Here is a 25805-nt window from a genome sequence, read left to right as displayed (position 1 = left end):
CCCTACCCTAACCCTAACCCTAACCCAAACCTAACCCTAACCCTAACCCTAACCCTAACCTAACCCTAACCCTAACCCTAACCCTAACCCTAATGCTAATACTACAGAATACAGACTACAGACTACAGACTAATAAAAAGGAGCTCTAGGGAGCTCTAAGGAGCATATAAAATCTTAGGGAACTAAGCTAATTAGCATAAAAAGATGAAAGCTCTCGATAGAGTTAATAGAGCATCAAGCTCTAGGGAGCTCTATAGAGTATATAAGAGTATCCAAGGATAGATAGTATATAGTCGCTCGTTCTAGAGGACTCTAGGAGTTCTCCAGTGAGCAATGTAAGTAGTAGCATTTACCTACTGTGCAGATATTGCGACTTGCATTATTATGAACCTTTTGGCTTTACCTAGACCTACAGTCCGACCAGCAGTACCTTCGACCGGCGAACTCTTTCAGAGGTAGGACTGCCTATAGTTTCGTCACAGGTAGGTAGTAGGTACTTAGCTTAGACTTGTCATGCATACTAGGCCACTTCGAGCTTGAAAGGCAATCGAAAGAGCTAGGTACCTAGATTGGTTAGTTTCAGAATGTTCCCGGCTAGTAGGTTTCGATGGCTGTATTGGTTGGCCTATGTATGATCCTACCTGCGGCAAAGGCAGTAACTTTTTCCACTTAATCTAACTAGGTAGATAGGTACTTAGGCAGAAACGCCGCGAGATTTATTCTCCACTAGAATGCGGCGTATACCAGGCGTCTGCTATTCTTAATCCTAGTCCACCTAACTACCTCTTCAAGCTCCTTGCACAATTTGACAGCACCGTATAGGGTTTAGGACTCTGAAAGACTAACTATATTATCGAGAATATTGGACTCGCAAAAGGAAGAGTCCTGCAAGTACAAGACGCCGAGCAGGAAGCTTATGTACAAAAGGTAGTAAGGCAGGCGGGCCATCGTAAAGCACGCCGACCAGGGAATCAAGGACTGTTCCTCGCACCTCATCGTCACAGTGACCCCGAATGGTGTGACCTCCAGCGAGATGGGCGCAATGCCATAGCCTACCAAGCGCATGTGGCCACGCACATAGTCACGGTGACGGAAGCCACGCCGGCCTCGACCGAGATGGACGTGGTCGTTGTCAGCTCTACATTGACTGCCTCGACCGAGACGCAGGTGCAGTTTGTCACGTAGACCGTGGTGGCCACTGGCCATGCGAACAGACACGTAGACCGTGCTGGTCACGCCAACCACCGTTATCCCCTGGCGCCGACATGCATCTTCCCTAGCGAATGTAGGAAATCTTCGTAGGTGCCCGTCTTGGGAGAAGTACGTCTCTGCGTGCAGGTGCGCTGGTGTGACGCGCGCCGTAGTCACTGCGGAAGCACCGTCCACCACCGTAACGGTTGATGCTGCTAGTGTACGTGCTAATCTCTTCAGACAGCCCCCGCCAGGGGACATTGGGTACGGTAGCTGACAATTTCCAGACTTACACCGCGTCGGTGCTGTCGACGCCCACCAACACCGAGACTGTCGTCGATGTAGTCATAGCTACCGTCTCGGCTACCGAAACCGATGTCGCTTTCGTCATAGTTAGGCGCTTGTGACCGAGACGGTCGTCGTGGACGAGACTATAACCATCTTGGTCACCTAAACGCAGACTGCGACGGCACAGCCTAGGCCACGCTGATCACGTAGAACGTCGGGGCCTTCCGTGCCGTTGGCACCGACTACAACGCCTTTCCGCTGTTCGTCTACGCCAATATGGTCGATGGCCTGAGGGCTGATGCAACCATAGGCGTGTCGTCTTGGCGAATCCCATCCTGCCTATGCCGTGCACACTCGCCAAGCCATGTTCATTAGCACGGCCACGACAGGTAGCCAGTGGCCGCAGATTGGTGTCTTCAACACCATTCAGTCGCAGATCGCCAACGGTGCGCGGATCGACTAGGTGTACGGCGCTGTCGACCCTGTTATAAACCGGCTGTATCTCAACGTCCCTGGCCGCAAGAATGTCCTGTGGTGCCGCGTGCAGTTGTGGATGTCGATTATAGCGCGGCGTGTGCACTGTCATGCATCCTCTTGTCGTTCTGTCGTCTAAGAGTTCAACCCGCATGACGGAAAACGGGAGTGGCAGGTAATCGGCGGAAGTCAGTGTGTATTGTACAATACAAGTTCCACTCGAACACTTGGTCGTTGCGATGTTATCCTGGAGATGATCAAGGGATTCTGATGCAGCGGCGCCCCCAGAAGAGATAGTGGTATTTAGATCGTAATAGCCTTATCGTCTCTCTATACACGGTTCCCAATCACTCATTTGCGCAGGGGAGTTCCATTCCCAGAGCTTTTCCCCTTAGATCTGCGCTCGCAACTCAGGGTGTCCCCATTATGTACGGCATCGTGATAGTCAAACCTAATCGCTCGCCAGCAGGTAGCCATAAGGGACGTCTTGGGCCAGTCGCTCGGGCTCGAGCAATAGACCGTTAGCGTGTCGCCATTCTCGTTTTCGTAATAGGGGATTCGACTGCTCTTGAACGCGTCCTTGACCTGGCCCTGGCTAGACGCAGAGCTGTCAGTCCGGACAGGTACACGTGAAGGGAAGCGACCATATACATACCAATGAAGGCAGGCCTTGACGGTGATTGGCATGTTCGGTGATGTGCGTGAGTAGTGGCCTTACAAGGCTTGTTGCGTTTTTGTTAATTGTCCCGGAGAGGTGTTTATTGCTCTGCTGCTGTAATAATAATAATCGAGAAGAGAGGAAACTAGAGAGCTGAACGCGAGCTTTATACTCGACGCGCTGCTCTCTTATAATCCTTTTGGCCGTCTCGGACGCCACTATGTTACGCCCATCGAAACACGAATGAAGGAAGCCTCTCCACCTACCACCTACTTAAACTGCTTCACTTGGCGATGCGTTCTGAGACCCAAGACTTGCAGCGCGGCGCAGGATAACTAGTCAGGCCGGACGCCGGCCTTAGCTGCTGCAAGCTGAGTCCTCAAACTTTCCAGAACATAACATAAACCCGATGCGCGCGACCTTCTGGTGAGATTGACGTATCATCAGAACTTCTACCTAGCTGTGGGCGGCCCAACGGCAATAAACCGGGGCAGGGGATTGCCGCAAACTATAGATGTTTCGATATTCTACTTAATGGCGGGTCTGCATTCGAGACTTGAAACCGCTAACTAATTAACCCCTTGTTGCCTAGATTAACCTCCTCCCTCCTGGCATCGTGGCAACAGAATTAGGGACGTTGGCGGTTCAGTTTCTCCAGAGCACATATCACAGTCCTGTAAACAACTGATTTAAGAACATTGTCATTACCAGATTAAGCTAATAGAAGCCGTGTCGACACGACTGAGGCTCACGTTATACGGTATCTGTAAGTCCCCGCGTTCCAACCCCAAGCGCCAAAGCCCACCCACAAACCACATGCACTCCGAATCCTCGCATTGCTTCCCGATAAGTTGCTAGCCGCCACCTCAGTCTTCCCCCGCTCACATGGCCCCACCATCACTCATGTCAACTCCCATCAGACCATATTATCAGCCCGCGTGTGCGCCGACGGCGCAGGCGGCACATGATGTCCACCTCCCACGCCATTATGATACCCAACGGGATACCCATTCTTCGCCGAGGGCGCTCCGGCTGGCCCGCCACCGTATCCCCAGCCAGCACGCCTGGTGAAGGTCGCGCCCTCCAAATCTGCGGGCCCTCCGTAAGGGAACGGCGCCAGACGATTCAGCGGGATGTGGTTCCACCGCCAGTCCCAGATGGCAGCATAGACCATGCGGTACGAAGAGAAGGCCATGACGGTTCCGATGAGCGCGCCAGCGACGAGGTCGTACCAGTTGTGGAACTCGTCGATGGTCAGCGCGCCGGCAATCAGGCAGGCGCCGAGAATGGGCGCATACACGGCGACCAGCTTCCACATGGCCGGGTGGTAGTTGGAGAACACCTTGAGCTTGGCGTTGAGGTAGAGGTACAGGAAAACGAAACCGGCAAAGGCAGCTGTCGCGTGTCCCGAGGGCATGCTCTCCAGGGAGTCGTTGATCTCGTTCGGGTCGCCGGTGCAGATCTCCCTCGTGTAGTAAATGTCCTTGAACCCCTGCGCGTTCAGACCGGCGCCGACGACCCCTGGGGCGTTGCTCGCCCGCGTGATGTCGGGCTTGCAGACAGCTAGGAAGTGCGGACGCAGGCCGCCAATCAGCCACTTGATGAAGACTTGGAACACGGCGGCGGTGATGAGCGAATACAGCAGACCGATGACGGCGTTGTTGACATCCCAGAAGCTGCGGACGCGGATCTGCATGAAGAGGATGACGACGATGGGGATCATGGCTGCGAGGAAGGCGGCCAGCCAGATGGGGATGATCTCCTTGCGCATCGGGTACGCAAACTCCGGGTAGACGACCTCGCCGTCCTGGAACTGCACGGCAAACGAGCGAGTCGGGGCCGGGTCTGCGTTGTACACGCCGAGTCCGACGGCGCCGAGCGCAGCCATGGTCAAGATGTCGAGCCATGTCGCCTTGAGCCATTGCCCAAACGAAGGACGCGTGGCCATCGAGTACGGCTCCAGGCCACGCCTGGCATGGTTCGCGTGGGCTCCGTTGGCAGCGGGGGCCGCGTTGGGGGCGTCGCGTGGGTGGCGGTTGAAGAAGCCCATCTTCGGAGGCGGTTGAGCAGGGAGCTCAACTACGGTGCTGTGGGTGAAAATAATAAGTAAGGTAGCTGGCCGCGCAGAAAGTGCTTGGATGTGGGCTTGTGGAAGCGGGGGAGATTCAAATGCTCAAAAGCGCGGCCATCATGAGCCTTTTTGAAGTGACTTCCGCCGGCAGTTGTGTCATGGTTTCAGCTTTGTAGCTTGACGTCACCGATTACACTCAATCGGCAGCAGTCGAAACAGCGATTGACAACACGGATGTGTAACTGGGAAGCTGTTGAGATGCTCCTGGCAGCTCACATAGGCGCGGGATGCCAAGTGACATCACCGGTGCTGGAAAGCTTGGCTAACTTGGCAGGCGAAATACACGTGTCAATGCAAAGCCGCAATACGGAGGTGGGGAAAACACCGGTTGAAATACCGTACGGCAGCTTTTCTGATAGTGAGTTACAGATGAAATTTGCGAGCGAAAACCGAAAGCTCAACGGTCAACTGTCACGGGATCTCAACCTCGGCTAGTAGTACTGTAGATAAGCGCGCCCTACTCCTGTGTAATGAATTGGTTTTGACGCGCCGTGGGTGTGAGATGCCACTTGACAAAACGGGGCACCCGTATATTGTACATCTACAATACCTCAACGCCAACAAGGGAGTTACCGGAGCGACTCTTTCCCCATGTAACTAACTTGAAGGCAAGATATACCCGGACTCTACCGCTGTGCGCCTCCCGGGTAGCTGCATCGATGATCTTGATTATTCCATTGAAGTCAGCCAGCGCTGCACCAGCTTGGTAAGTACAATATATTCGCCGGACTCTTCATCGGGACGAAGTTTCTATCGTTTGACCGAAGATGCTGATGCCCAGAAGGACATAGCACAAGGACCAGCAACGATTCACCATGCCACTCACTGTATTGTACAACACAGCATCGAGAGTCGCCCGCGACTAACTCCTAGGATTGAGGTTCATTTATTAAGGTTAGCGTTGTGGAGGCTTCTGGCGATCCCCGGACAGATCTTCGAAGTCTCGTGGTGGGATTCGGATTACACTACCCTGCAGATTACCGTGCATACCTACCTTATGCAGTACAGATCCGTACTTACCTACTGTTGGAACTACCAAAGACCTTTGTGGTCTTTGTGTTCACTATGGCTTTCAAGCCTTGTCACCTATAAGCCAGTTCCCTGGCTTAGGTGGGCACATCACCCTCTTCATTACAACCTAGTATTCAGACCTCTTTTCTCTGCCTCTGACCTCCCGGCACACCGCAACACCTACACAGTCACCGATGAAACTCTAACCCTACATCCTGAGGAATGCAGGACGCAGACCTACTCGTCGCGCAGCACGCACTGCGTGGCTTCCAGCTGCGCTCCACCTGCTCCGTCTCGCTCACCTACGCCAACAGTGACAGCTCCAACATCGGCACCGAGGAACTGGCCGCCGCAAACACGCAGGGCGCCGCCTCCACCTCGGCCGTGGTGTCCTCGGTCAAGTTTCGGCTCGACGACGTCTATCCGCCGTGTTACTCTATCGTATCTATTAAAGAGCTTCCAGTCCCAGAATCCTAGTGGTTCTGGTTTTATTCTCCTGCCCGCACCGTCGGTGTGGCTCCTTCCAACTCGACCAAGCAGACAGTTTGATGCCTAGTCTGACACTGACCCGATGGGTCACGAGTCACAGATCACTCCTACGCATAGAGTGTTACCTATAAAATGAGTCCTCTGCCCCGCACCTATACATGATCCATACCTACCTCTACCTACCTAGCTACCTTACCTTTCCCCTTCGCACCCACGCAACATTCCCGGAATGGACCTTGCAGCCTCCGTGCGCAGTAGGCCTGGAACCTCGACAGGTTTTACTCATACTAAAAACGGCGATGAACGCTTGAATAACGATGTTTGGCTCGTCATACTCAGTTATCTGCATCCTAGAGACATGTTTTGCGTATGTTTAGTGTCCAGGAGGCTTTACCATCTCGCCGTTTTCCCCTTGTACTATACCATCACGGTCAAGAAATGCTCGCACGAGGAATGGTAGGAGAAGCGTGCGGCGCAGCGGGTCGTCGACGGCAACAATACAAAGCGCTCCAATCCCCGCTGGTCGCCGTGGTGCGAATCCCTTACCCTGATCCGTCGATTAACGAAAGAGCGCCACGGAGGACAAGCACGTGCTGTGCGTGAGGTCGAGGTCAGTCCTTTTAACAAGCGCCATTGCCCCGAGGAGGACGCAGCCCTGGATCCCAAAATCGTGCGCGCTCTTGCGAGGCTGGTGAAGGCCCTGCCATGCCTCCGGCACTTCTGTTCATGGTCGCTCGCCCCGGATGTCGACGCCTTGATCCGCGCCTTGAACGACCACCCTAGTTATCCTGAGCTTCACCTTCTATACGAAGACGGGTCAAGGACTGTCGCTAGCCCGATGCCGAGCGTGAGTACTATCCGCGCGAGAGTAAATCCTTACCCACGATTCGGCCGCGACCAATCAAGTCGACGGATGCTCGACCTGCAAACCTTGTTCTTTGCCGCCCCAATCTGAAGTCTTTCTCCGTCTCGTTATACGGCAACTACGGGGGTTGTATAGTTAGGGTTCATTGCTTGGAGTGTGACTCATTCGAGCTGAGCGGACACGAGACATTCCCATCGACGTTAGAATCCTTTCCCTGGGTGGATATACCATGTTACATAAGCAGTGGGCACGCTGGCGAGACAAGATGAACTGGTCTAGTCCAACGTCGCTCAGCCTGGGACGCCAGCGGACCACCCGCCTATTGCACTACTTCGGCGGACATGCCACAGCCCTTCGGAGTCTCACGGTAGAGAAGTGGGCCCGGAAGGGCGGCGATCACTGCCCCGAGTTGGAAGACTTCCTCTTGTGCTTTGACTCCCTGGAACAGCTCACAGTAAGGGGGCATTTCGTGTCGAATCGCGCGCTATGCCATCACCCTAGGCTCAAGCGGCTATGTCTGCACGCCATGGAGATCAACAGAGGCGGGGCAGCCCACCCGACAATGACCGTTGACGACCTGCGCGAGCTCGACACGCAATTTCCGGGCCTGGAAGACTTGGAAATCGACATCTATCGAGATGGCAACGGATGGGTGAGTTCACTACCACTGCCTCCGCTTTAATCACACTCCTAGTCTCCTACTATGTCTGACCCTCTGCAATAGCCACAAGACATCATCCGGGCGCTAGCATTTGGATTTGCCAGCATTGAGCAGCTGGCGCTCCATTCCGAAGTCGGAAATCAACTTAGAGAACGAGATGTTGTCTTACTTGTCGGGGTCGGACAACGTGCAGCTAGTACTCCTCCAGACCCTGGATCTGAAGCTGGCATGGGCCTTTGCGGAACCCTTCTTCGCGTGGCGGCGTCCGGGATCAAAACTGAAAGGGCTCATACTCAAGACAGGAGAAAGGCTGAGGCGGTTCCCGCAGTTGATACCTCCGTATAGACGTGAGGAGATCAGGCAGTCCGTGACCGTCCACGTACAAGCACCGCGCGACGGGACTATGGCTCTCGACGTTATTGATGTGAACGATCCCAGGTCAGAGTTCTTCAACTTCTTCCATGCAAGATGATAGGATAAATCCACTGTAGCGTGGTGTTCTCAGGTACAATACCTGCATTCATTGTTCGGAGCAAGTTTGGTTGTTGCTTCTAGCCACGATAGAATCCATCTGCCGTTCGGTCTGTTTTGCCCTGAACATGTCAGACCAAGATGGCGAGTTGTTGAAGTCTTTTTTGGGATTGGCGTCATATGAGCATGAGTTTTTCACTGATTAGAGGGGGCCATCGGTTGAAAAACGCTCGGAACCCCAAGTATCCGTAATTACGGTACCTTACCTACAGGACCTACGTAGCCGGCAACAAAATACCATTTGTTACTCGGTACATACAGAAGGCGTTATTGTACATACAATGTATTATACCAGACTAGCGGTATCCACTACTCGTGGCCCCCCCCCACCCGCCCCGCTTTTCTTCGGGCCAGCCAACGAACCGCCGGGCAGGTTGGTGGTCACCATCCATGCGCCCACACCAGCCAAACGCCCACTTTTTCGCCATCTTCGTTAAAACCACCACTTTTGAAGCCCACATTCGAATCCCGCGATCTATTGAAAATGGAGGATCGTATCCAAGATGCTCTCAACTATATTGCCGTAAGCCCAGGTGCTAAAGTGGCCACGGTTGCCCGGGAATTCGGTGTCCCCCGAGATCGTCTACGTCGTCGTCTTGCTGGCATTGGGCCCTAAACTAGCCGCCTACCTACCAATACCAAGCTAACAGCTTCCGAAGAGGTTACGTTACGCCGGTATATTGACCGGCTTGACAATATCAACCTTGTAGTTCGGCCGGCTTTTATTACCGACGCTATAAACCATATCTTACGCTCTTAGGCTAGCCGGGCCGAGCAGGACTAGCCACCAGTTGTTAGGCAGAACTAGACCTCCCGGTTCATCAAACGCCATGGCTATCTTAAGCAGTGGCAAAGGAAGCTTAACGCCAACCGCCAGAAGGCTAAATAGCCTGCCGTCGTTGCCGATTACTTCGACAAGCTTCTAAATATTCTTATAGATAAGGGTATCGATCCTAAAGACATCTAGAATATAGATAAGACCGGCTTCCGTATTAGGATAGGAAAGGACTAACTTATTATCACTAAACGTAAACAGGTATACTACTTTGGTATCGTAGAGAACTGGGAGTCGGCTATAGCTATTAAGGCTATATCTGCCGGAGGAAGGGTTATCCCGGCCTTTATTATCTTAGCCGGGCAGGTCTATATATCCTAGTAGTACCAATAACCCGAATTAGACCCCGAGATAGCGATTATTATATCGGCAAGCGGTTACTCGAACGATAAAATAAGCCTCGAGTGGCTATAGCATTTTAAAGAGCATTTATAATAAGGGATGGTTAGGAAATACTAGCTCTTGATCTTCGACGGTTATAGCTCATATTTTACTTGGGAATTCGTCAAGTATTATAAGGATTATAATATTATCCTATTCGGCCTACCGCCAAATCTTATATATCTAATCTAGCCGCTTGATATTATTATCTTCCAGCCATTAAAGCATTACTATATAAAGGAGCTTAATATCCTAGTCCGCGACGGTCTATTTAATATTATAAAGATCGAGTTCCTTATCGTTATCCAAAAAGCGGGTAAATAAGCCTTTAAAAAAGCTACCATTTAAGCTATATTTAAAAAGACTGGGATCTGGCCATTCTAGCCCTCTATTGTTCTATAGGTTATTCAGGGGTGCTAGGTAGTTCGAACGCCCTTGCCAATAGCCGACCTAGCTCTTAACAGCTCTCCATTCGGCACCCCTATTATACTATAGCAGATGAACAAGATAGCTGATAAGCTGGCTAACATCGCGGGAGACGTTGACAACCTTCAAAGATTTATCAAAGGCTGGCTTATTATAGCTACTGAACTAGTCTAAGTCAAGCATAATCTTCAGAGGACAAAGATGGCCGAGGACATCGCCAACCGTCGAAGGCTTCAAAAGTACAGGCCACTATAGTCAGGTGGGGTCCTTACAGTTGCTCAAGCACGTCGGATGATCAAGGTCAGGGAGGATGACGAGCTTGCAAAGGCCAGGCGGGTAGTTCAAGCCGCTGAACAGAGGGCTTACAACAAGATCAAACGTATGTATGCAGATGCGGCCAAGGAGGCTAGAAAATGGAGGTTGACTGGCAGGCTGGGCCCTGCAGAGGTTATAGAGGAAGTGGGCAAGATACGGCTATTGAAGAGAGTGTAGATAGTTGACGACGACGATGTCGTCGAAGATGGCGAAAAAGTGGGCGTTTGGCTGGTGTGGGCGCATGGATGGTGACCACCAACCTGCCCGGCGGTTCGTTGGCTGGCCCGAAGAAAAGCGGGGCGGGTTGGGGGGGGGCCACGAGTACGGATACTGTCAGACCTCGATCTTATTAGCGTGACTCGCATCTGCATGATGCATCACCCGCCCCACCCTTGGAACTTCCAAACAGCATCGCTGTGTAACGACGACAATGCAGCGCCCATGATTTGCGCTGAATACATGCCTGAGGAGCTCAACACATCCGAGACATGCCGCAAGCTGCGCAGGCGCGCAGGGGCACGTCAAGCTGCCATGAATGCCGGCGGCGCAAGGTGCGCTGCGACTATGACCCCGAGTCCTCCAGCAGCTGCACCCCGTGCCAACGGCGGGGACGCGAATGCATGCCCCAGCTCAAGCAGGCGTTTGACTACGGTGCCGGAACCAGCGATCGGTACCGCCAAGTGCGCCGGCGCCTCGTGCACCTCGAGGCCCTGGTCGACCAGCTGCTGCAGCAACCTGGTGCAGCCGCCGTCAGAGCCAGGGCCGAGACGTTTGTGGGTGGTCGCCGTGGACGACCGGGTGCTGCCGAGATACTGGCCAGCCGTGACAGTTCCGGCGGCGTTGTCCACGCTGTGAGGGAAGCCACACATGAAATCATTAACAGAGCATCAGATCGCACGCTTGCTAGAGTGCCAGCAACTGGATCTCAAACCGCCATCGCAACCAACACAAACAGCACCGCGGCCAGCCTGGACGCCCTGACTCGCCTGCTCCGTAGCCTCTTCCCCCCGCAAGAGACCGTCTTTCTGATTGTGGCGCGCGGAAATTTCGCCGGCTCACCGCTGCGCCAATTCCAGAAAGCCCATGGCTTCATCATGGAGGATGTAGGTGGCAGTGGCAGTAGTAGTCAAGAAACCCACCTCGACATGATCCCCTCGCCCACAGCAGCGAACCCGCTCGTCCTGGCCCGCAAGCTGGTCGAGCTCGCCATCTACTTGCAGCAGCTGGGTCATGATGACGGCAACGGGCCAGCACATAGCGCCGCCGCCGCTTGTTTTGTCGACGCAGCGTCCCGTCACGTTACCTCCCGCACCGACAATCTGCTTTGCTGCCTCGACGGCATCGAGCTGCTCATGCTCGAGGGCGTGTACCACGTCAATGCGGGCGACTGGCGCCGCGGATGGCAGGAATTTCGCCGCGCGTTGCGCATCGCGTGCGCGATGGGTCTGGGACGGCCTCGGGACGGGGCGAACTGTGACAGAAGTCGTTGGGGTGGCGGTATGTCGAAGGCTGAGGAGGGGGTGTGGTTCCGTCTCGTGTACAGCGACCGGTACATGTCGATGATCCTCGGTCTGCCGCCTGCCGTCACCAACGATGGCGCTCTGGGCACTATGGATACCGGGACCCAGCTGAGGAGGCTCGAGCGGGTGCATGCCATCGTCACGGGCCGAATCGCCCTGCGGAACGAGCAACTGCGTCGCGCCGGATTCTGGGACGGTGTGCTAGGTGGGCAAGGAGCGGACACTGCTTACAGAGAAACTCTGCAGATTGATGACGAGATGAAGCAAGCCGTCCTGTTGGTTTCGGCCGGCCTCTGGGCCCTACCGGCCGTATCAGCGGCTGATTCGACAACTCCTCCCGCAACGGCTGCGCAGGTCAAGGAGATCACGCCGCGGCTGTTGATCCAGGTCAAGCACTTTAACCTCCTGGTCCTGCTGCATTTCCCCTACCTCATGCGCAGTCTAGATGACCGTAAATCACCTCGACTCGGATGGACGGGAGGAAGGCAGGAGCCCACCGAAGGCTGCTACTCATACAGCAGGCTGACGGCCGTGCACGCGAGCCGCGAGGTGCTCTCACGCTTCCTCATGTACCGCACGCTGGGACACGTGCCGCTCTTCTCCCGGGGCTTCGACTTCATGGCGGTGACGGCCGCAGTGGTGCTGTTGCTCTCGCACCTCGACGACCACTGCCTAGGCCGCGGCAATGTTCTCGAGCACCAGCGACCCGGCGACCTGCACATGCTGGCCTGCGTGGCCGCCTGCTTTGAGGCCGCGGACGCATGGGGAACCGACCCGTTGAGCCGGTCGGCCGCCCAGCTTCTCCGGACGCTGGCCGGGGCCGAGAGCGATGCTGCGCAACGGCTGCACGAGTATCTGATCTGGAGGGAGGACGGGCCTGTCGGGCAAATGGGATATGGTGTGGCTGAAGAACCGAACGGGCTCCGACTGACAGTGCCACACTTCGGCATCATCCATGTTGTGAGAAGAGAGAAGGTGGCCGCGTCAGCAACCCCTGGCCTGTACCATGGTTTGGGCGTCGGTAGGGACGAGCAGCTCTTTTTCACGGATGCAGAGCCACGTTTCGCTATTCCATGGGTGTAGATACAAATCTTTTGCACTTGCTTGTGGAACATACTGGGGGTATGGGACCCTGTGCATCTGCCGCAAAGCTTGCGGATCTTGTTGATATGTATTGTATTGTACCAAATTGCAGGTTAAAGTCACAGTGCGCGAGCACCTCATCACAACCCACATCTTACCACTTGTTAATATTACTTGTGCAATGTCAATCACGCCCGACCTGGCGAGCCTGGCTATCTGCAAGCGCAAGGGAAACGAATCTCACCGGCCATTTTGATTGCTGGGCGAGGACAGCAACGCGTTGTTGCACATGACTGGGTTGCGTCATGGTGGGATGACGTCATCCCAGGCAGCACCAAGGTGCGTAGTATTTGGGTTCCGTTTAAAGGTGCGGATTGCTCCTTCTACACAGAGCATTTGCTTACCCCGCTTTGCTCTTCGCAGAACTCGAAGCCCAGACACCCAGGCACGATCTTCACCTCGGAAATCAAATCATCAAGTCGAAAAATGACTCTCTTCGCGACCATCCTCTTCCAGCTCTGCCTGGCCACACTTGGCCTGGCCGCACCTGTCTCGACGGAATCCATGGACAACAGCTGGCAGTATGGCACTGGCGGCGGGCTCCTCGGTCTTGTGGTGCTCATCCTGGACATCATCGTCTTCGGTACGCTACCCTTCACCGCCCTCCATCTTAGTTCCTATGCTAATGTCCTTCTTAGTCGAGGTGTTGAAGTCGAGCCGTCCGCCCCTGCAGAAGCTCGTCTGGTGTCTGGTCGTCTTCCTCTTCCCCGTTATCGGCATGGCTATCTATTACCTGTTTTCGAACCGGTCTGCATACCAGCGTGGGTCTGGCTACGAGACGTTGGCGTAAGGTCATCCACGGGATCGGGGACAGAATTCGGGTTTGTGAGCATCTGGGAGCTATACGGCGTTGTAATGGCGTCTTTTGGACCGGGTCGATATTTCCACCCTGCCGGCATGCTATGAATGATGATACGGGCCTATGGATTGTAGCGGAAAGACGGACTTTTGGCAACACCTTCCCTTTCTCCTCGCCTGGTGCTTACCCGGCATCTCTTCCAATTCCGCTTGTATGCTCAGTTGTCTTTCTATAGACCCTGATTTATACCGGTTGACAGCTATCCAGAATCATCACTTCACCCAGCCCTTCGCCCGCAACTTGTTTAAACACTGCGTTTATGGGATTAGGATCAGATCAGACTGCCCTGCAAAGACTCGGTGGAATTCCATGAGTCGGCGTGGTCAACGAACGGACCCGCCCTACCGGCGGAGTCTTCTTCACTCACACAGAACACTTCATCTCAATTGGAACCGGGGTTTGGATGGAACTTTTACGTATCAGTGGCAGTATGGGATGCGCCGTGATCGACGCAGCAACTGCCGCAGCCGGCTGAACGGGATAAATTGAACGACCCCAGCGAACGGTCCGACACGACCGGCTGTTGATTAGTTGCCATACGCGGAACTTCCGAATCGAGTACCACGGAAGGTGGGCGGCAAGAGACGGGGTAGACGATCTGATCCCGACAAGCCCGTAATGTCCGCGATGAAACGCTGGATCTGACCCGCGCATCTGGGTATATAGGAGAACGTCCGGTCACTCTGGCCTTCGGCTTTTGGTGGTGCGGTTCCTGCTCCTATGTCTGCAGCACAATCGCAACTATGTTCCGGCAAACCGCACTTCTGGCCCTCGCCCTCGCCCTCCTTCCCTTCTCCTCCGCCCAGGTCTCGAGCGACTTCGAGAGCGGCTGGGACCAGTCGGCATGGCCAACTTACGCCCCCGACTGCAGCCAGGGCGGAAAAGTGAGCCTCGACAGCTCGACGGCGCATAGCGGCAAGAACTCGATCCGGGTTGACGGTGCGGGCGGCTACTGCGGACACATCTTCTTCGGCACCACCAAGGTCCCCAGCAGTGGCGATCTCTATGTCAGGGCTTACATGTGCGTGTGTCTCGAGTATTCGAGTACCCATCTGGAACACCCAGCCTACAATGTCTAACGCTCCTCCTCCCCATAGCAAAGCGTCCAGGGCCCTGACCGACTCCCACGTCACCTTCATCACAATGCCGGACCCGGCGCAGGGCAGCAAGAAGCACCTACGTATCGGCGGGCAGAGCAAGATCCTCATGTACAACCGCGAGTCGGACGACGCTACGCTACCTGACCTCTCGCCGCAGGGCATTGCCACCTCGCAGGCGCTGCCCACCGGCAGCTGGCAATGTTTCGAGTACAAGATCGGCGCCGATGGCTCTATCGCGACCTGGCTGAACGGCAACGCCGTTACGGGCCTGACCGTCGGTGCCGGCACCAGCAACCCCAACGCGGCGCAGTGGACGCGGAGCTCTATTAAACCGAGGCCCTCGGCCGTGTACTTTGGTTGGGAGTCGTACGGCGGGGATGCGAATACTCTCTGGTACGATGATGTAGCTATTGGGTCAAGCCGGGTCGGGTGTTCTTAAGCGCCATGCCTACTTAGCGCACCCGTACCGGGATGAGGACTGGTCAACTTCAAGTATAAGTGGCTGATGGAATTAATCTCGATAAGCCAACCTGTCTATCTCGGGAAGCGTGTCTTGTGGTATCGGTAACAGGCTAGTGAATAACGCAAGCAATGTCATTGTAGGGCGATACGTGAACATTAATGGCTTGGGGCAATCCGCCGGTCGAAAGAACGGAGTAGAGCCCGAAGCGGCGCATGGCCAAGATGGTGTGGCCCGTGGTGCTCTCCGTGGTGAAAATGGTCAGGGGCACAGTTCCGGTGATACCAGGCTCTGAAATGCGAAATCCTTTCGCATGGCGAGCCAAGAAAGCCTTAAAGATGGCGAGCCAACGTGGGATCGACTACGGAGCCTTCCTGGGTCTGAGTATGACTTTATCCAATGCTCGGGAGAATAAAACTGGAGTGGGTCTTTCGGGTCAAGGATGCAGTGTGGTTCGCAGCCTAGTTCATCATCGGCACCGCCGAGGTTCAAGCGCTCAATGGCATCCTCCTCTTCGTCGAGGGGTTCGGGATGTAGTATGTTAAGGCATTCAGTCCCAGCTACCCCTGCGTCTCCTCGGGCAGCCTCTCAACGGCTTCGAGCCAGAAATCTCGAAGAAGGGGGCACCTCGCAGACCACCTTGGCTCCACCTTACGCTTTGATACCATGTTCTGCTGCGGGAAAAAAAAGGCCTCTGGCGAGGGCTCAAGGGAAGGCTTGGCATCCACCTCGGTGTTGGAGGAGGGTGCGACCAGGTAACCTGATTAGTCCTGTACCCCCGCGGATTCTGTCCGTAGGAGCTTCCTAATGCGCGACTCCGGAGGCTGCATCGTCGCTGCATTGCTCCCAAGCAGAAGTGATGCATATGGTGGTGTGGTGCGTAGAAGAGAGGAAGCACAGCCAGATGTGGCTAGCTGGAACTAGCATACAAAGAGAGAAGCCCTAACCTCACAGGAAGTGATCAAGAGGGGCTAACGAGCGGGGTGTGCAGATGGGCCGTGATACAGTTTGCGACGCCGGATTCGCCCACGTAGGTGTGACATTGCTTCGCGGGCCCCCAGGCTTCGATTATACCCTGTGCAAGGGGAGCGGAAGGTTGATCAATATTAGTATGTATATACTCTAACACGCTACAAGTAGTACTGCCTAGTACTGCCCCCAACGTCCACCTATTTCCCGCTATACACAAACCATTTCCCAGTACTAGTATCATGCGTCACGTTCGTGCCAACCGTCTTTCCCCCCTTGAGGTTCCCGCTCTCAACCTGCTTAGCCGCAAAGGACCCTAACCCCCGATCAAGCCGGTTCTCACCATGCTTGACAGTGAAGTTGGCAAGGGGGATCTCATACCCGTTACGTGTCGTGACAGATGGCAACCCAAAGAAGCTTGCGTTGACGGCGTCGTAGCCCACCGACAGCTCAAAGTAGCCGCGATAGTAGAGGTCCTGCCACTGGAGCTCGCTGTTGGCGCCGGTGAGCCACGCAGAGCCGGCGTTGGCGACCACGAGGCTGATGTTCTGGCCGGCGGGACAGGGCGAGCTCACGGCCGTGCCGGCCAACTCGACGCCGATGGCGCCCGCGCCGGTCTTCGGATCGTAGGGCTTGTTGTCGAGCCACGTGAGGTCCGACACCCACGAGGCGTGTGAGTCGCCGGCCAGGAAGATGGTCTTGTTGATCTTGTTCTCGTACAGCGTGTTGAGCGTGCGGTTGCGGTTGGCCTGGTAGCCGTCCCACTGGTCGTAGTTGAGCGGGTTCTCGCTGCCGAGTGCGAGGCTCTCGTTCATGCGGCTGAAGATGATCTGGTTGCCGACGATGCGCCAGGCCGCGCCTCGGGACGAGCTCTCGCGCAGCTTGCGGTAGAACCACGCCTCCTGCCGCGGCCCCATGAGCGAGCGGCTGGCGTCGTTGCTGATGGCGTGAACATAGTCCGTGTTCCAGTACAGGTCGGTGATGCTGCGGTCGTACTGGCGCGTGTCTAGCATGATGAGGTCGAGCAGGTCGCCGAACTGGAAGTCGCGCCAGATGCGGAGGTTGTCGTCCATGTCGACCTGGCGGATGGGCACTGGCAAGGAATGAACATCTTCCGACAGTGACAAGAGTTGGAAAATCACTCACTCCACTCAAAGTAGGCGCGAACAGCGTTCATCTTGCGCTGGTCGACGGCCACACCGCCGTCCCTGACGAAGGAGTCCTCGGTGTTGTTCAACTCGGAGCTCCCATCGTGATACGTGTTGTCAGCAACCTCGTGGTCTGGGTCGCCGAGCGTCAGTTAAGGGGCTGCATCTAATTGTCTAGGGGAGAGGATGATGCGTACCGTCCCAGACGGGAATCCACGGGAATTGCTGATGACTCGCGAGGAGATCCAGGTCCGTGCGGTACGTGGCGATCCTCTTGCGGTAGTCATAGAGACTTGGTCTTGTCAGTACAAGCATATGTGAACCGGAAAAAGGGGGAGGACACACGTATAGATCTCGCGATCCGGCAGCGGGATGCGGTCGTAGGAGTTGCCCCACCCGTAGTCGCCGTTCTTGTACTCGTAGATGTAATCGCCGAGGTGGATGACGTAGTCGACCGAATCCTTCCGAACGGGGTTGCCGTAGGCGTTGAAGAAGCCGAAGGCTGCAGCGTCTTTTTAGTACATCCATTACTATGTTGGGTTCACCTTTCATCGGACTTACGGTAGTTGTTGCACGAATAGATGGCAAACTTGATGGGAGTGTGAGTCTTGTCCTTCTTCCTGGGGATCGTCTTGGTCCGGCCCAGCGGGCTGGCCTTGTTGGAGTCGCAGATGTTGAACTGGTACCCTGTTCAGGATATTAGAAGCATGCCCAAGGAAACCAGGGGTGGTAGAGAGGATCGCAGCTCACAGTACTGAGTGAACGGCTTGAGACCCCTTGCCTCGACCTAAAATAGTGTAAGCCCCTGCCTCAAACGTGAGCTTTCCGCTGGTAAGGCCCTACCTTGACAGTGAAGTCAATATCCGAACTGGTGTACGCCCTGCCCGAAGAGACAGCGTGGGACAGATCCTTCTTGTTCGAGACCCTCCAGTCGACGCAGACCGGTGCCTTGCTGGCTCTGACGTAGGCGTCCGTCTCGTGGCTGTAGAGGCCGACGTAGCCAGAGACAGTGACGTTGCTGCCGTCGTTGTCAAAGGTGGGTGCTGCGCGGGTCCAGAGAATGACCGAGTCCTCGAGCGGGTCGCCACTGGCAACGCCGTGAGTGAAGTTGAGCTTATCTGCGGACCAGGGAGACGCGGTATGCGTGCGGGCTGCGACCTTGCGGATAGACACTCCCAGCGACGGATGATGCTGCGAGGGGGAGAAGTAGTTGATGTTGCCCGTGTAGAAGGCCGCCGCCGAGCCAGCCAGGCTGACAGTAGCAGCAAAGATGTTGATTGTCAACATATTGGCCACGAAGCAAACCGGTTTAATCTCTGCACAGGTTGGCAACTTGGGGCAGACTCAAGGAACTTCCGTCTCGGTCAAGTTCTAGCGGAGGACCATACTGCGTTTAAATAGTTGGGGCAATTCTCACAACTGGTTTGCAGGATGGCTGTAAGCTAGACAACCGAACTGCAGCAGATCCACATCATGATCTAGGTTCTCCCGGGGTACCGGAGCGCACTGGAGGGGTTGGTGGGTTGAGTGTAACCCAATGGCGTCCTATTGCAGGAACACGACCAGTAACTCGGGAGCCGGGACAGCTCTTGACGGGAACCATGGACGCTCTCTCAAATCTCAAGCTCGGTAAGCTCGACGCAGATGTATGTTGTCAGTTCGGTTGCTGCGGGTGGAACATCGGCAACGACGTAATAATCCCGCCTACCCGCGGGTTCCCACGTGCTCAATCGGGCAAGCTCATTCGCCCTGCCAAGCCATGATTCTCTGGTGCTCTACATAGCCGGCCCCTCCTTGAACCCGACGTCCTTCCTCTCTTGGTATGTCGATCAAGCGAGGGGGAAAAGGGAAAGAGGTAATCATCAATTGACCATCTAATTTGTCCAACTCCTCCCTCGCATCCAACGATTCCAACCCTTCAGGTCCCTCACAACGCCATCGAACCCCCCATCTTTCATCCTGGCAACAACATCCCTTCCAGGTCGCGCAAACTCAACCAGCTTCCCAAGCTGGTGCGAAACCACAATGACAGTGTGGCCGTTGGCGGAAAACTCGCTGTCCATAAGCCCGTGTACCACCGCCTCGGCTTCAGCGTCTAGTGCAGAAGTGACCTCGTCAAGCAGCATCACCGGCAGCGCGCCTTCGGAACGCAGCGCCGCGGCCTTGAGAATGCCCCGAGACAGGTTCAAGAGCTGGGTTTGGCCTGGTGAGAGCGTCGGGCACCGGGACAGCGGGGCTGAGGAGCGGGTGAATTGATATATCCCTGTCGTTGTCTTCTTTGGCCACTTGAAGAAAATGGGACCATAGGCAAGCTCTATCCAGGATGTTGATGCTGCTATGATTGCCAAGTGCGTCCTCCGGGTCGAGATTGAAGCGGAGCGTTTTGTTGGGCAGCAGGAAACTGTCCTGCGATACAGCCACGAAGCACCGCTGCCGCAAAAAGTCGCGCGGTATCTGGGTGATGTGATGTGACGCCTTCCAGTTCTATGTGCCCGGATTGCGTGTCCAGCAGTCGGAGCAGGGCCAAGAGGAGGGAGCTCTTACCGCTGCCGGTTCGGCCACAGATGGTGACCTTTTGGCCGGAGTTGATGGTCAGGCCGAGGCCAGGGAGTGCGACTGCTTCGGCGCTATAGAATGTTTGTTTCTGTGTCGGTGTTTCTCTCGGGTCCGAGGGGCCCCAAAGCAGGGGGGAAACGGCGAGTTTACTGATATGCCGCCGTATCCCCCTTACTTACGGTTTGCCAGATTTGCAGGTGCCGTGGGAATGTGCTTGGTGCGTATCCCCAGGTCACATAGCACCGATGCAAGAAGGTACAGAGTTGCGAACGCCGATGGTTTGCAGACATGGCGTTGCTCCTGGTACAGGAGGAGACTCGAACCCAGCGATGCGATAAGGGACGCCGTAAGCGCCGTGAAGTGCAAGGGCTCGAACGCTGATGAGAGTGAGATCAGGTCGCGAGACAGAACACAGAGCGCGGCTCCAATTAACTAGATGTCCGTTACTAGTAACAACTATAGTTCAGGGGGGGAAACGAATGGGACGACGCCCGCCACGCTTGGCGAAACTTTCACCCGAGGGTCGCGTAGCTGCTGGAGCTGATGCTGAAAATGAAACAGGAAGATGCCGGCACTGGCCGTCGACAGTACGTGGATCATCTCTTGATGCGCCGTCTTTTGTAATGCAGAATCGTCGACAACGTCAATCGAACTCAAAAGTGAGGACTCTAGGACGTGGTCCGAGGTAATGAGATTTCGGGGCGACACAACAGCAGGCGAGAAAGGAGTGGCAGGGACGACTCACTAAGCGACGAATCAAGCCAAGGCTGGCAAGCGTGCTCCTGCCAAGTTGGTGCCAACCGCGTTGCAGACTTGCAGAATGCAAACATTGAACCTTATCGTGTGGCGACGATGGTTGCAAAGACGGTTGACTTGGCCGCTTTGCAAGCAAGCGTGATGCAATGAAAGTCAGTCATTGCATGCAGGTGGGCATACTGTGCCAAGACGAGTTTATAACACTGTCATTGATACGAGCAACCTTCTTATTCGGGGTCCCGGGATAGTTGTCGTGGTGTTGTGCCAAGGTTCCGCGCTAATGAATGACTAAGCACTCCATGGCATGCAGCCCCACTTTCCTGCGTTAGCGTCGAGTTGGCCTCATCATTCCATGCGACTTCAACAACTGCCACGGGTCTTTCGCGATCGTAGACGACCAGCTTAGGTTGTTAACCGTCGCCGTCCGGCCTCCAGTTGATGCGCAAAATGCGCTGGCGTGCGCCCTAGCTTCTCTCCACAACCGCCGCGGACTTCGCCGAAGAAGATGATGGTTATCAGTGCTCTCTTCGTGGTCGCAGCGTCGCTGGCGCAAGCACTGGCGGCCGGCCACGAGAACTCGCTCCCGGCGTACCACTATGGCGCGCCGATCCGCGTCGAGTGCATGAACCGGAGCTCGTGAGTGCGCCCGATGAACCCCAACCTCACTCCTGAATCAGGGACGACGCGCTCACCACTCGACTCGGCAGCGAAACGGGCGAACACATCGAAAACGCGGCGCACGAGATCCAATGGGTCCCCTTCCCAGTCTGCAACGAGACCAACAAGCCGCTCGAGTTCCACTACGGCATCGAGGGCGAGCAGAACTGCACCATCGCCATGGTCAGCGACCCCTTCTTCCACCTGCTCGAGTTCTACATCCACAGCGACGCCCCGCTGTCCTGCCGCCTCCCGGCACGCCCGCCACCGCACGTCGAGGTGGTCGGCGAAGACGCGCCTAAACAGGAGTACATCCCACTCGTGTTCGCGCTGGCCGGCACGCTGCAGCTGAGCCACATGCACATCAGCACCCACCTGAATGTGCTGCTGCACAGCACGCCGAAACATCACATCCACCGCCACGACAGCGGCGTGCTCGACAGCGCCACCGCCTATAGCACCAGCCCGCTCACCCACATGGAGGGCAGCGCGACGCGCCGGCTCGTCATTGGCGATCCGCTGCCCCTCAGCTTCAGCGTACGCTGGTTCCCGACGCCCGCCCTGCCCAAGATCGACGGCAAGGTCGAGTGGTCCGGCATGGGCGGCCACATCTACGCGAGCACCGTGTTTTACAGTCTGGTGTCGTTCTGCGCCGGCGCGGTCGTGTCGGCGGCGTACTTCTTCGGGTCGGTGCTGCCGAGGCGGCTCAACGGGAGGCGCTTGGGTGGTGCGACCCCGCTCGGGTATGGGCTGCATGGTGTCGGCAATGGGTGGGGATATCAGAAACGGGCGGTCGACTAGGGGATACAGAGGTGCAGTGTAAAATTAAATGATACCACATGTTTTATGGTTCGGGTTCGACAGTACACGTATCTGGACATCATTGATGGTGGGGTTGACAGGCCCTCGCGCTTGGCTCCCTCTGCTACCCTATCACTGCGACTTCCTAGCGCCCAAGACAGCATCAGCGGCCTTGATGCGCCCCAGGATCCTGATCGCCATGTCGATCGCCATGAGGGTTGCTGCTCGGAGTCAGACACGGTCAGATCTCATGACCCAGCCAGATTTCACTCACGGAAAAGGCACCACGGCCCGTAGAACTGCACCCGCAGCGTGCGCTTCAGCTCCTCCGAATACACGGCGCTGTCCAGGTAGTAGGTGTCGTAGATGCAGACCAGCGTGGTGAAGGCGACCTCGAGCGCGTAAACCAGGAACAGCAGCTCGTCGGCGCCAGACGTGCCGCGGCGCTGCACGGCGAAGCGGTAGACGCCGTACAGCGCGGTGGGCAGCAGGAACAGAAACTCGACGTGCAGGAACAGCCCCATCCAGCTGTCATGCCCGGACGCCGTCTCGGCCGTCCACTGCACGATTGGGTCGTTGTACGTCGCGATGTACCACTGCTTGAGCGCGTAGACGGCGTGCAGCGGCGCGCCGGCGGGCTCGTACACCCAGGCGGGATACAGATATTCCAGCAGGTCGATTACTGCGGGCGTGTCAGCGCGTAATCCAGGTACCGTGGCGCCGCGGCGCATGGGAATTTCCGCGTACGGAGGATCACCGGCGGCTGCATCAAGAACCAGCCCATCCATATCTTGTTCCGCCACGTGTTGTTGTAGGTTGCCATGTTTGCCAGGTAAGTGGATATCAACAGGAGTCCACCGTAGAATGTAGACGGGCAGTCGAGGTTGTGGTTACGTTGTCGAAGGGTCTGCGACGCGGCGCGTCTGATGTCAGCTTTGTGAACACGCGAGGGCGGGACGGTCCGGACCGGGTTGGTGGTGGGGCCAAACATTGCCTTTTTTTCGGCAGCTGCGGCAGGGAGCGGACATAAACTTCGTCGTTCAACGTTCAAAATTCTACTGAAACTGCAGTCGCGGTATTATGCCATAGATGAAGCTCGGCGCAAGGCGCTGCAGCTGTTTATGCTTTTACAAATCCAATGCTTGTTCTCAAGCTTAGTTTAGCGCTGAACGTCCATACTTCGTCCTATTTGGCCGAGCCGTTCCAGGCGGCGGGCTGGAGCCGCCCGGAGGCCGGAATGGGCAAAGGCGGTTGAGTTTAGTTATAGGCTAGTGAATCTATATGCCAAGGGTGAGTCAATTGGATGTGCAAGACGCAGAACCCCTTGCTTCCACACAATTCATCCCATCTTCGGATCTCGCTCTGTCTGAGATCCGCTCGGCTTGGCCGGATTTAAGGCCGAGATCGCTTTTAGTACCCACGAGGATGACAGTGTGATCATGATCACCATGTTGGTAGGCACAGATGGCGATTACCGGGTTTAACGCCGAGATGGGCCCAGTCTCAGATGGCGGTCACTTATCGGATTGGATATAGCGTGGCTACAACCTGCACATAGTGTACTGGGCGGCGGGTCACATCCTCGAAGTCCTGAGTGAGAGTTCTTGGCTGTGCGCCTCCCCAGGCAGACCATTCGATAGAACGGCAACGGCTGGCCGCTGAAGGATTCAACGGAATCCGAGTGCTCCATGGTCCCGCCGACTCTCGGCGACTGACGGGTAAAGTTGCATTTCGTCTCGCCCATCCGTTGCTTCGCATCTCGCTGATATAAGTTATCCTATTACCACCCATTCTCAGAGCAACAAGCGTGCCAGCTACCATACGATCAACAAGCGAACGAAACCCAAGATGCCGGCGGAGGAAACGAAGGCCCCGAGGCCGGCAAAGCCGCCGTCGCTGCCCTTGTGTACCTACATGACTAACATGTGGCCGCCCAAGCCGCAGTATACCGAGAAGGACTTGCCCGATCTAAGCGGAAAGGTACGGCGGTCCTTGTCCTTCTTGAGTGACTTTGTATTTCCAACATAGGCACTCTAACGTCCATAGGTCTTCATGGTCACCGGGTCAAATACTGGCGTAGGCAAAGAGACGGCTCGATTGCTATACTCCAAAAACGCCAAGGTCTACATCGCCGCCCGGTCCGAGGAGCGAGCCAAAGCGGCCATCGCCGACATTCAACAGACAAACCCAGCCTCCACGGGCCAGCTCACCTACCTCCATCTCGACCTCGCCGATCTCTCGACCATCAAGCCCACGGTCGAGCGGTTCAAGACCCGCGAGAGCAAGCTCCATGTGCTCATCAACAATGCCGGCGTCCAGGCGCTGAAGGATGTCGACGGCTCAGCCAAGACAAAACAGGGCCACGAGCAGCACCTCGGCGTCAATGTGCTAAGCGTCTTTCTCTTCACCAAGCTCCTGACGCCCATCCTCGTGGAGACGGCCAAGACGGCACCGCCCAACACCGTCCGCGTCGTCTGGGTGGCGTCGCTGGGCACCGAGATCTGCGGCGAGAAGGAGAAGGGCCTGACGGCCGATTACGTCAAGTACTGGCCGGCCCTGACTCCGCTGGAGCGATATGGCGTCTCTAAAGCCGGCAACTGGGTCCACGCAGTCGAGTTCGCGAGGCGGGTCAGGGAGGCCGGTGTGGTGAGCATTGCCTGCAACCCGGGCCATCTCAAGTCGGATCTCTACCGCGACGGCGGGAAGCTCTTCACGACGGTGTTGGACTTGGTCGCGCTGTACCCGCCTGTGTACGGAGCCTATACCGAGCTGTACTCCGCCCTGTCGCCTGATATTACTATGGAAAAGACTGGCGAATGGGTCATTCCCTGGGGCCGTCTCCATCCGATCCGCAAGGATCTGCAGAAGGCAGCGAAGTCCATGGAAGACGGCGGCAATGGCCACGCCAGGGAGTTTTGGGAATGGACCGAGAGCTTGGTCCAGAATTTCGCTTAGCACTTTCATCTTCTTTCAAGCTCTGTGAGTTGCAGTGACTCTTCGCAAAGTCTTGATTATCAGCGAATTGAGCCAGAGCCCGTCCCCAAAATCGACTGTGCGATTGCTATACTTATCCACTGCTAGGCTTCAGGGTTGACGCTGGATACCTTAGGCATGAGACGCCACGCTGATTTTGGAGGCGATGGGTTATGGGACTGTTCTGGGTTAGATGACGATCAAAGGCGGGCTGGTTTGTGGTGATTACGGCAGTGCCGGTGCGGAAAGGGGGAACTTCAAGAAGCCTGCCCGGGAAGGTACCAGGTACCAAGGTATATAAGGCGGCGGGCTGAGCTCTCTTTCCAACCCACCAGCGCTACTGCACACCACACCACGACCCATGCTCGTGGTGTAGTGGTCGAGCTGTGAACATCCGTCCAACACTCTCCGCGTGCGCAACCCTGCTGTGGACTTTGTAGGACCACATGTTCGATTTGCGGTAGCATCGCTTTTTTTCTCAGTTTTTATCCTCCCAACTCAACAACAATATTGTTCCTGGATTCCCTGCAAGTGCCAAATGCCAATTACCAGAGAACTTGACATTTCCATACTAGTAGAGTTCAAAGAGTCATGGTCGGAATTGCAG

The 25805-nt window shown here is 55.8% G+C and overlaps 13 protein-coding genes across 13 annotated transcripts; 9 read left to right on the top strand and 4 right to left on the bottom strand.

Annotated features, from left to right (window-relative positions):
• Window positions 1-584: 584 nt before the first annotated feature.
• On the top strand, window positions 585-1942 carry B0T15DRAFT_510963 (uncharacterized protein; the record flags this gene model as incomplete). The annotated part of the gene is made up of 8 exons (XM_062867886.1): window positions 585-629; window positions 703-816; window positions 878-930; window positions 1005-1181; window positions 1339-1411; window positions 1479-1583; window positions 1690-1758; window positions 1790-1942. 8 exons carry the CDS (start codon window positions 585-587, stop codon window positions 1940-1942), a joined length of 789 nt encoding a protein of 262 aa, XP_062723504.1.
• Window positions 1943-2261: 319 nt separating this feature from the next.
• On the bottom strand, window positions 2262-2830 carry B0T15DRAFT_530989 (uncharacterized protein). Its single transcript, XM_062869211.1, has 2 exons — window positions 2609-2830; window positions 2262-2548 (listed from the first exon to the last, which is right to left on the bottom strand). Exons 1-2 carry the CDS (start codon window positions 2638-2640, stop codon window positions 2305-2307), a joined length of 276 nt encoding a protein of 91 aa, XP_062723503.1. The 5' UTR covers window positions 2641-2830; the 3' UTR covers window positions 2262-2304.
• Window positions 2831-3198: 368 nt separating this feature from the next.
• Window positions 3199-4977, bottom strand: B0T15DRAFT_530988 (phosphatidic acid phosphatase type 2/haloperoxidase). Its single transcript, XM_062869210.1, has one exon. It carries the CDS (start codon window positions 4659-4661, stop codon window positions 3528-3530), a length of 1134 nt encoding a protein of 377 aa, XP_062723502.1. The 5' UTR covers window positions 4662-4977; the 3' UTR covers window positions 3199-3527.
• An 802-nt stretch (window positions 4978-5779) lies between these two features.
• Window positions 5780-8414, top strand: B0T15DRAFT_502186 (uncharacterized protein). Its single transcript, XM_062867418.1, has 5 exons — window positions 5780-6194; window positions 6703-7089; window positions 7352-7759; window positions 7832-7900; window positions 7977-8414. The coding sequence occupies exons 1-5, from the start codon at window positions 5976-5978 to the stop codon at window positions 8238-8240; spliced, it is 1347 nt and encodes a 448-aa protein (XP_062723501.1). The 5' UTR covers window positions 5780-5975; the 3' UTR covers window positions 8241-8414.
• A 1312-nt stretch (window positions 8415-9726) lies between these two features.
• B0T15DRAFT_530982 (uncharacterized protein) lies at window positions 9727-10556 on the top strand. Its single transcript, XM_062869209.1, has 2 exons — window positions 9727-10164; window positions 10201-10556. Exons 1-2 carry the CDS (start codon window positions 10143-10145, stop codon window positions 10431-10433), a joined length of 255 nt encoding a protein of 84 aa, XP_062723500.1. The 5' UTR covers window positions 9727-10142; the 3' UTR covers window positions 10434-10556.
• Window positions 10557-10590: 34 nt separating this feature from the next.
• On the top strand, window positions 10591-13343 carry B0T15DRAFT_530980 (uncharacterized protein). The gene is made up of 2 exons (XM_062869208.1): window positions 10591-13198; window positions 13283-13343. Exon 1 carries the CDS (start codon window positions 10745-10747, stop codon window positions 12857-12859), a length of 2115 nt encoding a protein of 704 aa, XP_062723499.1. The 5' UTR covers window positions 10591-10744; the 3' UTR covers window positions 12860-13198; window positions 13283-13343.
• Window positions 13344-13345: 2 nt separating this feature from the next.
• B0T15DRAFT_393559 (uncharacterized protein) lies at window positions 13346-13709 on the top strand (the record flags this gene model as incomplete). The annotated part of the gene is made up of 2 exons (XM_062864691.1): window positions 13346-13502; window positions 13558-13709. The coding sequence occupies 2 exons, from the start codon at window positions 13346-13348 to the stop codon at window positions 13707-13709; spliced, it is 309 nt and encodes a 102-aa protein (XP_062723498.1).
• Window positions 13710-14173: 464 nt separating this feature from the next.
• On the top strand, window positions 14174-15407 carry B0T15DRAFT_186325 (uncharacterized protein). Its single transcript, XM_062862381.1, has 2 exons — window positions 14174-14799; window positions 14876-15407. The coding sequence occupies exons 1-2, from the start codon at window positions 14522-14524 to the stop codon at window positions 15315-15317; spliced, it is 720 nt and encodes a 239-aa protein (XP_062723497.1). The 5' UTR covers window positions 14174-14521; the 3' UTR covers window positions 15318-15407.
• Window positions 15408-16418: 1011 nt separating this feature from the next.
• On the bottom strand, window positions 16419-19096 carry B0T15DRAFT_433492 (PhoD-like phosphatase). Its single transcript, XM_062865776.1, has 7 exons — window positions 18299-19096; window positions 18206-18242; window positions 18017-18142; window positions 17801-17957; window positions 17653-17747; window positions 17454-17588; window positions 16419-17400 (listed from the first exon to the last, which is right to left on the bottom strand). Exons 1-7 carry the CDS (start codon window positions 18740-18742, stop codon window positions 16508-16510), a joined length of 1887 nt encoding a protein of 628 aa, XP_062723496.1. The 5' UTR covers window positions 18743-19096; the 3' UTR covers window positions 16419-16507.
• A 384-nt stretch (window positions 19097-19480) lies between these two features.
• B0T15DRAFT_510956 (uncharacterized protein) lies at window positions 19481-20088 on the top strand (the record flags this gene model as incomplete). The annotated part of the gene is made up of 3 exons (XM_062867885.1): window positions 19481-19702; window positions 19763-19905; window positions 19938-20088. 3 exons carry the CDS (start codon window positions 19481-19483, stop codon window positions 20086-20088), a joined length of 516 nt encoding a protein of 171 aa, XP_062723495.1.
• Window positions 20089-21029: 941 nt separating this feature from the next.
• B0T15DRAFT_502181 (uncharacterized protein) lies at window positions 21030-22256 on the top strand. The gene is made up of 2 exons (XM_062867417.1): window positions 21030-21403; window positions 21475-22256. Exons 1-2 carry the CDS (start codon window positions 21273-21275, stop codon window positions 22223-22225), a joined length of 882 nt encoding a protein of 293 aa, XP_062723494.1. The 5' UTR covers window positions 21030-21272; the 3' UTR covers window positions 22226-22256.
• Window position 22257: 1 nt separating this feature from the next.
• Window positions 22258-23310, bottom strand: B0T15DRAFT_530970 (uncharacterized protein). The gene is made up of 3 exons (XM_062869207.1): window positions 22973-23310; window positions 22500-22907; window positions 22258-22446 (listed from the first exon to the last, which is right to left on the bottom strand). Exons 1-3 carry the CDS (start codon window positions 23214-23216, stop codon window positions 22358-22360), a joined length of 741 nt encoding a protein of 246 aa, XP_062723493.1. The 5' UTR covers window positions 23217-23310; the 3' UTR covers window positions 22258-22357.
• Window positions 23311-24073: 763 nt separating this feature from the next.
• Window positions 24074-25180, top strand: B0T15DRAFT_395316 (uncharacterized protein; the record flags this gene model as incomplete). The annotated part of the gene is made up of 2 exons (XM_062864776.1): window positions 24074-24205; window positions 24272-25180. The coding sequence occupies 2 exons, from the start codon at window positions 24074-24076 to the stop codon at window positions 25178-25180; spliced, it is 1041 nt and encodes a 346-aa protein (XP_062723492.1).
• Between the last annotated feature and the right edge of the window lie 625 nt (window positions 25181-25805).

The sequence above is a fragment of the Chaetomium strumarium genome, assembly GCF_033439665.1.
Source record: "Chaetomium strumarium strain CBS 333.67 chromosome Unknown B0T15scaffold_3, whole genome shotgun sequence".
Classification (NCBI taxonomy): domain Eukaryota; kingdom Fungi; phylum Ascomycota; class Sordariomycetes; order Sordariales; family Chaetomiaceae; genus Chaetomium; species Chaetomium strumarium.
This window is presented reverse-complemented; position numbering and strand designations above follow the sequence as displayed.